Source organism: Lactuca sativa, chromosome 4 (genome assembly GCF_002870075.4).
Source record: "Lactuca sativa cultivar Salinas chromosome 4, Lsat_Salinas_v11, whole genome shotgun sequence".
NCBI classification, from domain to species: domain Eukaryota; kingdom Viridiplantae; phylum Streptophyta; class Magnoliopsida; order Asterales; family Asteraceae; genus Lactuca; species Lactuca sativa.
The window spans coordinates 45,173,383-45,185,295 of NC_056626.2; the positions used below are offsets into that span (position 1 = coordinate 45,173,383).

General features: G+C 34.8%; 1 protein-coding gene across 4 annotated transcripts; it reads left to right on the plus strand.

The window, feature by feature from the left end:
• The first annotated feature begins 9,845 nt into the window (after positions 1-9,845).
• On the plus strand, positions 9,846-11,913 carry LOC128133188 (transcription factor GTE4-like). 4 transcript variants are annotated; one of them, XM_052770207.1, is made up of 3 exons: positions 9,846-10,170; positions 10,326-11,649; positions 11,734-11,913. In XM_052770207.1, the coding sequence occupies exons 2-3, from the start codon at positions 10,354-10,356 to the stop codon at positions 11,893-11,895; spliced, it is 1,458 nt and encodes a 485-aa protein (XP_052626167.1). In that variant the 5' UTR covers positions 9,846-10,170; positions 10,326-10,353; the 3' UTR covers positions 11,896-11,913. The 4 variants fall into 4 exon arrangements, with proteins under 4 accessions (XP_052626167.1, XP_052626166.1, XP_052626168.1 ...); XM_052770206.1 differs by having other exon boundaries at positions 9,847-10,170; positions 10,295-11,649; XM_052770208.1 differs by having other exon boundaries at positions 9,849-10,170; positions 10,377-11,649.

An 11,913-nucleotide genomic window follows, 5' to 3' on the forward strand; every position in this document is an offset into this window, starting at 1 on the left:
GGCATTGTGTTGTGGGCTACTGTTGGGCTTGTGTCTCATGATCCCGTCATCCATCTTTGACCTTGACTCCTTGAGTGTTACTGTTGAGTCCTTGTGCAGCCAGCCATTACGTATTTGCGTGCCTTAATAAAAAAATCGTTCCTCACCCGCTCCAGTCTCCACATTCATGAACGATCAAACGAAGGATAAAGATTAAGGAGTTAAGGACCGATCTTCGAAGGAAGCAACATCACGAACTCACGATTTAATCACTCATCGGGCCAATCCTCACCCACTCCTCATCCGCTCATCGCTGTTCGCACTCACTCTTGTCATCTTTGACGTTTTCGACCCACCTTCCTTTCTCTCTACGGTAAGTAACAATCTACACTCTACAGTATGTTTGAACAATTGCACTTTTCGTGAATGTTTTGATTTTTAGAGTTTTATTTGAATGTTTATGACTTTATGTTTAATGTTTATTTTGGATGTTTATGAATTTATGTTTAATGTTTATGACTTTTAGACTTCATTTTATTTGGATTTTTCAATTTCATCTTAAAATGTGTTGCTTATTAAATGGGTTATACGTGTTGGGTTCGACCCACTGACATGTGAACCCACCAACCCATATATTTATACGGGTTATATGGGTTGGGTTGGGTTGATGTTTCTTACCCGTCAACCCGTGACCCGACAACCTGCCAACCCATATATTATATGGGTTGGGTTGAGTTTCTGAATTTCAACCCGCCAACGCGTCAACCCGTGACCCGCCAACCCGAACCCAACCCAATTGCCAGGCCTAACCGAACCAAAATGCATCAGAATGCCCCAAAACACATTGCTACATCCACATGGTTAGACTATCCCTCGAGGTTTGTGACTTCCTTACTACGCATACGGGTCATGTGCTTTCAGTAGTACGGGCCGATACTACATTTTATACTTACCCATATTTATCTCAAGGATCATCACAATCGCCCAAAAGAAATACAACAACTAGGATACGCATACATCTTATCCTCACCCCCTAGAGAGTGGCTAATCGTGCCTCATATGGCTGACTGCTCACACATATACTCATCCATGAAACTTCCACCAACCTTGCAGCACTCGTGTATGCTAATCATACATAACACTGGATCCTATAGACAGTCGAATACTTGATTCTACCCTAAGCCCTTCATCAAACAAGAACATGAAATAAGGCCACACCAAACATTCTTAAGTTATAGAATCTTAGTTATGTAAAACTATGATGCATATACTAAGAAACTATAGTAATGATGTCAATTCCATAAAAGAAAATCCTAGGCTACCAGGCATCACATATCAGGCAATTCTATCATGCAATTTCTGAAGATCCCTAGCTTATCACTAGCATGTTTTTCTATCATAAACATAATAACAAATAACATTGAGGGTAATTTGGGGTATACTTTCTTGCTCTGACTGATCGTACGCATCACAACCCTCATTGGTTACTTTTGAAAAAAAATTGAAAACCATTTTAAAAAACTTTTACAGTTCCCTATTTTGTGTCTGGATTCACACAAATGTTCATCCAATTCTCTCAAACCAAGGCTCTGATACCAACTTATAGCATCCCAAGAATCGCAATAAATTTTAACTTTTCAGAAAAAAAAACCATAACCATAAATGTTTACAAAATCATTGTTTCAAAAATGTGTTTTAGTAATCAGAGTATCCTAAAATCCAAACAACATAAAAACCAAAGGATGTGCACGATCACGCATTCGCCTTGCCACAGTTATCTGAAGTGCCTGAAACAATAAATTGAAACTGTAAGTCAACGTTTAGTGAGTTCTCCCAAAGTACCACCACACAACATATAATATACATAAATTAGCATGACGGGTCCACAACCTCCCGGTTGGATTACCCTACATATCATGTATTGGGTTCATAACCTCTCGATTGGATTACCCGTGGCCCACAACCTCCCGGTTGGATTTCCCCGGTTTGTTGACTGACAGCACAAAGCAGTAGTCTCAACCCCAACGTAATATGTCGATATATAACAAATAATATATATATATATATATATATATATATATATATATATATTCAGCAAAAAGATAATTATACAACCAGTAATCACATGTAGTCCCTAAGATCTACCAGTCTAACACATATCAGTAACTATCAGATAATCAAACAGTTCTATCGTATACTCAACATATCATAACTCAATATCCAACATGATATTAATCCATTGGGTCGGACTTGGTGCCTTCGACCCGCAAGTACAGTGAAGAAAACTCACCTCTCAGTCTAAAATATAGTTGAATAAGACATTGCTCAAAATATCAACTCAACCGGTTACATATTCATGAAAATTAGTAACTCAATTAAAATTCAAAATACCCAGAATACCCCCAGGTCAAACTAGGTCAAAATCTAGTCAAAGATGAAAGTCAACAAAATCACCTGAGTTGACTCAACTGAGTACTCCTTGCGTACTCAGCTTGTACACTCAGCGTATGCAAGGCTTGACCAAGGTCGGGATGTTGACCATGTGCGCATTGCGTACGCCAACGTACGCACCATCCAGCCACACCTTTGATTAAGAGCTTAACCTTAAGCGGCCTTTTGCCCAAAAATTCAAATCTACTCCTTAAATGATGTCCTTAACCATAAGGTTCCAACTTTATGGTCTTGCATGGCCATTAAGTTATCAATACCAAAAACCCTAACTTCTTAACCCATTAAGACATCCTAGTTTTTGCATGGAAGGAAACTAATGACCATGATCAAGTTTTTATGCTTCTAAACACTCAAAAACGTCTGAAAGGGAAACTTATATGAATTAAAGTAACCCATAACCATAATACCAAGCTTGTGGGACCAAAAGAACACAAATCCATAGCTACACAAGATCTAATCAACACTTCATCAAGTTCAGAGCTTTTTACCTTTAAATGATGCGAACTGGTGATAAGATTCTGGATCCAAAGTGCTCCACTCTTCTAAGATGGTTTCTTCTTCCTTCTTCCTCCTTCAAGAACACCAAAATGTACAATCAAGGCTCAAATGTGCTCTTGAATGGATTAGGGTTGTGTAGGGGTCGAAACGAGGCTGGAGGCTGATGGATGAAAGGAGCCTTGAGAGTTAAGGATGAATAAGTAGTGTACAAACCTAAATATTAGGGTTTTCAGGTCCATTCCACGTACGCCCCGCGTATGCTTGGGTACACCCAGCGTACGCATGCAACTCCAGAAATTACAAAAATGCCATTTAGGACCAATTTGTAAATAATTCTCATACCAATGGTGAAAATGCAAATTCTTAGAAATCGAGATGTAACAACATTAATGTGTATATATACAGATGTGCATATATGCATATTTTCATTTTATGTATAAGTACATATGGTCCACATTTTACGTAATTATTTTTTTCGAATATCAATATAGAAAGAGGTTAATAAATAATGAATTTACATATTTTTAGTTATTTTTCGATAAAAGATAAGCTCTAAAACAAAGGTTGAAATCATGCACATTTGTGTTTGTGCATATATGTACATTTTTTTTAAAACTTTTCATAGATATTTTTTAAATGTCTTGATTGTCTAAGATGTTAATATATAAGGTGATTCGTTGAAATTATAAAAAAATGAGTTTTCGTTTACAAAAAATATGCATTTGGTGCACATTTTCGTAGAATCTTTTTTTTCCGAATATCAATATGGAAAGAGATTGAAAATAAAGAAATTTACATATTTTTAGATATTTTTTGATAGACGATAAGCTCTAAAATGAGGGTTCAAAAAGTATCATATTGATCCTAAAAAAGTTAGTGCTCTTATTGAACTTAAAACACACACACACACACCTCTCTCTTTCTTTCTCTCTCTCTCTCTCTCTCTCTCTTTCTCTTTCTTTCTTTATATATATATATATATATATATATATATATATGTATATATATATTCTCTCACCACTGTCAATATATCCATGCAACCTCAACAAAAGTCTTCATAAAAAGAATGAATCAAAAAAAACCCCATGAACCCTAATGTCAAATACACTTGGATCAAAAGTGTTGCTACTCATCTTCGTAGTCTTGTGTGTCACCTCTTACACTAATCAAGCTGTGCAAACCAACGATTCAAGGCAACTTTTGTTACGAAAGTCAGGGTGGAAGTTGTCAGATCTTGAATATTACAAGGGAAGGTCACGTGGTGTGAGTCTCCAAATGGTTGCTCCAGGAGGCCCAGATGATCATCACCATTTCGCTCATGCCCCGTTGGCTCGCTAGATTTGTCATGGTGGTTTTAAGTTGATGAATTCGAATAATAGGTAAATATTTCTTTCAAGATTTATGTTATGTTATGGTATACGGATACATGTTAATTTGCCTCTATATGTTAATTTACACGTAAATGAAACATATTATCAATCAACTTCTATTTTAGTGAACATACTTTCAATATCAACGAGGGGGCGAAAATCATATGCTTAGGGGGGGTATATCTCTGATAGTTCTCATCTTGGGGGGGGGGAGAGAAGGACAAATAACATGAGCTCATAAATGAGGTTGCATGACATGTGAAAGATTTATAAATAGTTTTTTGTAAATTTTGTAAAAGTTAGATATTCTGTATTGTGACAACCCGAAATTTTCTATTATGCACAACCATTCAATTCAATAGAAGTTAGAACAGTTTCTGCTAACTTTCAAGCTTTTTGGATTAAGTTTGATGGTTTTAAGATTAGTACTTCAGGAGATATCAGGAGAGAGGATGCCCTAGGGTTTATTGTGCAACAATAAAGTTCCAAAACTCTGAGAGTTTGGAGTTTGCGGCCTAAAAAAAGTTGTTTACGGGTGTAAACCCTAAAAGGGGGTATAAACATGACACTTAGTCATATTTTACCATTTTTCACAACTTCAATATCCAAATCTCAATTCTCTCTCAAGTACCATCCACCATTTCTTCAAGAACTTCAATATGTAAGTGTTTCTTACCCTAAAAAGTTGATATCTAGCTTAATCTAGTGATCTTACACACTTCCATTCGTGAAATCATTCCAAAATGTCTAGATCTTCAAGATCCTCAAGAACACCAAGAACACTTGTGTGTTCTTGGGCCGTGAACTCCCTTACAAGCCTCTACATTGTAAGTATTCATCCTTTAGCTTGTTATATGCTTAGATCATGTGTTAAACATCAAGAATTCATCAAGAATAATAGTTTACGGCCCAAGATCTTCTTAGGTCGTAAACCCCTTTAAGTGGTGCAAATGGCACCCTAGTCCCCCTTTTGGACTTGGACACTAACCTAGATCACCTCCATGGTGTATTAAGGACCTTAAACACCAAGTTTTGAGGGTTGAATGAGAGTTTACGGCCAAGGATCTCCTCAAGGCCGTAAACTCCCTTAAGTGGTGCAAAGTTGACCTAACCACCTTACCAAGCCTTGGATCTTAGTCTACAATTATACCACATTGAACTAGGGACTTCAATCAACGAATTGGTACTTCATACCATGAGTTTACGGCCGTAAACTCATGGGAAAGTGGTCCCCAAGCTGTAAACACATGTAAGGGTCATTTTTGGACCTTAAACCCACCTAGCCTCTTGTTTAAGCCTTGGAGCACTTAACCACTTAAGTCATAATAGCTTTAAGCCTCATTTGGTGACCCAATTGAGAGTTTACGGCCAGGAGTAAACTCCCCTGGGCCGTAAACACCAAAAAGTATGGTCCATTGACCATAAACTCCCCAATAAGGCCTTGTACTCCTTTGTTGCAACCCAATGGCCTCCTAACACTTTGACCAAAGTGTTTTCCTCACATTAGGATGTTTATACATGTCTAATTAGTGTTATAATCACTAATTATATATTTACATATGTCTTCATATGTTATTAGGATCATTGTGTGTGTTTAAGTCTTCACTTGACACCGAACACTTGTCCAACACTTCCATCCGATCCACTCACTACAGGTGAGTTCATACCCCTTAATTAACCTTTTAAACATTTCTAAATGTTTTTAAATGCTTTATGGGGGGGGGGAATACAATTTGAATCATGCTAGTTGTTATATCAATCACATGTGATTAATAACTAGCATGCAAATGGATTTACTATACGTTAACTGTTTTACTAAACATATTTCTTCAAATGACTTTCTTAAACGTTTTTACATGTTAAAACTCTTTATCAAACTGATTTACATACTGTATGTTTCCTTTCAAACTCTGTTACAAATGTGTTTCAAACAAAGGGTTTTCCTTATACTTAAACTGTCTTATCAAACAAAATACTTTCAAATCGTTTTATAAACTGACATCAAGCCATCGTTTCTTAGTATTAAACTTTTCAAAGGTTTTACAAAACTTCTTTTATGCTTTTGTATTATCAAATGCATGACCATATATGTATAGTTATACAAGTAATGTTTAAAGGACTTAGGAAGGCTAACTCACTTTATTTCCTTTTCCTCGTTTGGATGTGGCTTTAGGGTATCGGTTATTCGTCCGAATGTCGTCTAAATATTAGTTATATATCATGGATACATATATAGACATAAAAGTTCCCTCAGTCAGTTCAGTACCTTTGGGTAGCAAAGGCATACTTTCGGTTATACACGTACATTACTAGTAGCTATAATAGGTATAGTTAGGAGATACTACTTACTATCCTAAGTACAAGGAATCACACAAGAGTCAGTTCATTCATGAGTCTATACTAATACATTACATGTTACATGATTACACTTACATAGATACACTTACATTAATACGTTTACATAGATACGCTTATATAGATACGCTTACATGAATACACTTACATGAATACGTTTACATAGATATGCTTACATGAATAAGCTTACATAAATACGATTACAATACACGATAACAGAACAGACATAACAAGGTGCTATAGCATGAAACAATTTCAGGATCTAACGCGGCTTGCAATCATTGCAGGGGTCGCGTGTGGTTCCCAAAATCTCTTGACAGGGGAGCGTTTAGCATGGGATCTAGTCATCACATTATGCCTTAACCCTCAATTAAGGCAAAATAGTACAAAAAGTAGTCACTTATTACAAATACTACAGTACTTATACTGTATATACGACAACTACAAAAGGATATAAAACTCCAGTTAATATATTATTTATACCTTTACTATGTGTCATATTCACATAATCGATGAGGTAGATTAGATTTGAATAATAATAGTCGTACAGTCAGGTCTTGGTAGAAGACTACTTTCAAAACAGTCGAGTCTTGGTAGAAGACTACTTTCAAAACAGTTAGGTCTTGGTAGAAGATTACTTTTTATACTATTAGGAAATATGGGATTTTCTAGGGTTTTCAAACGTTTACAATTACTTACAAACATTTTCATACTTATACAAACTTTCTTTCAAAACAATTTCAAGTCTTTCATTACAAGTTTTATAAATCAAAGACACGTTAGTACTTATGAATTCACTAGCTTTTTGGTTGATACTCGCTTTCAAAATAACTTGTATTCTCAGGTCACAAATAGACAAGTATGACGACCAGGTTTTGTGAAGACGGAGCAGTCAAGACTCGTCTTTTATTTTGATTATTCATTATGTTGTTTATTACTATGAAAGAACACACTGTAATTACAATTATACTATTAATGCAATGGATGATGTTGTCGCTTGTTTACTACTTTGCATTGTTGTGATACTTTAAATGACGTCCTCCACTTCGGAACGTTTCCATCGTTCTCGTTTTGGGGTGTGACATGTAATTTATTTTATGTATAATAGATTAGTTTCGATATCATCAAATATGAGGAGATTGTTGAGTAGAACTCTTAGATTTGATGATGTACATTTTTGCACTGCCACTGATGGTCTCAACGTATGTTACGTTGATGGCCTCAGTACGCTACTCGAAGACATCGAACAACGTAAAGAACTTCTTGAGCTACATGACAAATCCTTTATTCTTGATAAGTATCAACTAAAGATATAGTTACCCATGTTAACTGAGGACTCCTTGATCTTAGAGATTGTTTTGACAATTGTACCTAACTTGTATGTTAAGCTAATGTTTTGTTATATATATATATATATATATATATATATATATATATATATATATATATATTTGAACCAATGAAAACATGACAACACATCATTTCCACAATACATTACTTGTGAAGAAAGAAATGGACACGTGTCATTTGATTATTGGTTCCGGTAGATGTTGCCATAGTTATTTGTTTTCCATTGAACTCATTTATATATATATATATATATATATATATATATATATATAGGGAAAAGTGAATATACCCTTAAGAGTATATAAGCTTAGGTACCCGAACACACCATAATACGTCGTTTCGTTTGATAAATTCATTATAATATTCATAAACTTCAATCTTAAGTTGATTTACTTTCAAGATATTCGAAATTTCCGTATAATCTTTCTCTTACATCACATCTTTTTGCCGAACACTTATTAGGCTATATATATTGTAGATGAAAATGAAAATTATGTAAGAGAAAGATAAATGTGTAATTTATAAAAAATCATGGAAGTAAATCAAGTTAGAAGTTAAATTATAAGAACATTAGACAATTAGAATGTATTATATGATACAAAACAACATATTATGGTGAGTTTGGGTACCTAAGGTTATATATATATATATATATATATATATATATATATATATATATATATATATATATATATATATATGGTTAACCTTTTGTGTGAAGGTAAGTCAATCCAAGAGTGTTTTCATAATTAGATTTTGTTACGTGATTATCTCTTGTACATACGAAATTAATTCTTGAAGCAGTAAAATTTTAGTTTCAAAGTATTGGATTGTTTTCTTCCTTTATAGCTTGATTGAATCATTACTTAGGACCAACAAAAGATTATCTCTCTACGCTAAAAAAGACGGGTCACGGAATCTTCCCAACATTATTGTTGTCTCTCCTCTCTAACAGCCTTTATGGAGCTATTTTTTTCAAAGAATGAAAGAAGTTTAAGTTTAAGGTAAAAAGAAATAATAATAAACAAGCAAAATTTAAAAAATAAACAAGAAAAGAAGACAAATGGGTAAAATATTCTTTTAATTTACACTTAATAAATTATTTTAAATAAAAATAAAATTTTATCCTATACGGATTAGTCTACCTGATAGAGACTTTGTCTTTTAAATTGAAGGTCCTGATTTCTAATCTGGATATTGACAATTTTACTAATTAACTAATACTAACAATTTTACTAACCAAGTTAATCGACTATAAAAAAACTAACCAAGTTAACTATAAGAAACCACAAAAAAACATATTTGTAAACCGCGTTGAGCGTTTGTGTTATTTCAGTCTTAAAAGTTAAAACAATCCTCCATAATAAATGAAAATAATTTTGGCACATGTCACTCTCTCATTAACTTGGACACATATCAATTTTTGGTATTTTTGTTTAAATGTGTTTTTTCATTTGTCATTTTTTTTTTTGTCTTTTCTTAATTAACAATCATATTTACACTTCAATTAATAATTGTCTTAATTGAAAATAACCAATAAATTATAATATTAGTACGCATATAGTATTTGATATGTTTCCTTTTAAATTTAAATTTTAAATCTAAAATTTCAAGTTTAAATAAATTTTTGTTTAAACTTTCATATTTTATTTTTTGTTTTATCAAACTTATATAGTATACGGGTTTTATATGAATAATACTCTGATTTTTTAAAAATTTAATGGTAGATGTATACGGAGAAAGTTGGGTGCTCGTTGATTCACAGATTGAATGTTCGGGGAGTATTTTGGGCAACACATCATTCAAAAGGGTCCAAATCGCCCATCTATTAAAGCTTCGATACTCAGAAATTGACACGCGCCACCATCGCGCGTGGTTAAATTCTTGTGACATTACGCACGATGGCGGTCAGCTTTCATAATCTCGCAAGATCATCCGTTCGTTTATCCAGTCCACGTCATCTTCACAAAACCTCGGCCCTACGATCCGCACCACTCCGACGGGCCACCCTCGACGCCTTCACTCCATTATCGGTGGCGATATCATCCTTCAGGACCTGTCTATGGTCGAAATCTAAGCCAGAGAGAGAGAGAACGAGAGAGAGTAGAGAGAGAAAGAATAAGCGAAGAATCCAATGAGTTAATAAGGGTTCGATCTATTTGAAAAGGTACTTTCTCGGAACCCTAGTGTGTTACTATCACTCTATCAGACTTAATTATGTTTTGTTTGTGTAAAATTATAGAAGCTGTGTGAATATTGGTTTTAATCTTAAAAATTGTATGAAAATCTAGTATTTTGTACATGTTTGTACAATCAAAGCAGATTGAGTCAGGGTTTTTGGATTTCATGTATGAATTCGGAGAAAATTTTCAGTAGAAAGTCCTTCAAAGGTTTGAACAACAAGAAGAAGAAGAATTCAACACCGGCTCACAGTTCAAACCTAGCTTCAGAAGACGCAAACCCTAGCCAGGTATTAGTTATGGGTTCTCGGGTTCCTCCTGGAAACGGGGGAAGTAAGTTTGGATTTCGAAGGCAGGAGAATCGAGTTACTATCCAGCTGACATCTAAATCGAAGCAAGAGATGAGAGAAATTAAGAGGAAGCTTGTTAGTGAGCTTGAACTGGTTAAGCGATTGGTGAAGAAGATTGAGGAGGTAGGGTCGAGGCCTTTGAATCAGTTAAGTATCTCTGTTTTGGAGAACACTCAGGGTACAACTACAAGTGAGAATGTAGAGAAGGAGAAAAGAACTCCAAAAGCAAACCAGTTCTACAGGAAATCAGATTTTCTTCTTGCTAGAGATAGAATCCCTGCAACTGAGAGCCACAAGAAATTAAAACCTAGTGGCAAGAAACAAGGAGGAGTTGATGCTAAGTTTTCAAACAAATTGTTCAAGAGCTGTAGTACTTTGCTTGAGAAATTAATGAAGCACAAACATGGCTGGGTGTTTAATAAACCTGTTGATCCACTTGCCCTTGGCTTACATGATTACTTTGACATCATTAAGCATCCAATGGATTTGGAAACTGTAAAATCACGTCTGGATAAAAACTGGTATAATTCTCCAATGGAGTTTGCAGAAGATGTAAGACTCACATTTCACAATGCTATGACATATAACCCAAAAGGGCAAGATGTTCATGCCATGGCAGAGCTTCTGTTAAATTTTTTTCAAGAAAAATGGAAACTCATAGAAGCAGATTTTATCCGTGAGTCTAAGCTTGCAGTAAATAATGAAATTGTTTTGCCACCTCCACCTCCACCTCCACCTGCTCCAACCATTGATCCTAAACCAAAGCCTATGAATCCTTCTACCATGGGTAGAACTCCTTCTTCAAAGAAACCAAAGGCTAAGGAACTCAACAAAAGGGAAATGACATATGATGAGAAGCAAAAGCTTAGTATGGACCTTCAGAATCTGCCTTCTGAAAAGCTAGATAATGTTGTTCAGATTATCAAGAAACGAAACCCGTCATTGTCTCAAAAAGATGATGAAATTGAAGTGGATATTGATACTTTTGATACTGAAACTCTATGGGAGCTTGATCGGTTCGTTACAAACTACAAGAAAGGTTTAAGCAAGAACAAAAGGAAAGCTGATTTTCCCAATCAAGAAACAATGGAAGTTGAACCAAATGTACAGGAAAACGTGAGTCTTTCACACCATCTTTTTTCCTTTATGTAATGAAATATGCCAAAAGAAAAAAAACATGATTTTTCTTCCTAATTTCAGATTCCACAACCAATTGTTGTTGATGCCTTTAAAGAAGCTGATGAGACAGATGTTCAGATGGAGAAGAAAGTGGAGGAGGAAGTTGCTCAAGGAGACAACAAGTCCAGTAGCTCTAGCAGCTCCAGCAGTGTATCTGGATCCTCTTCTAGTGGTATTAATTAACTATTAACATATGAGAAT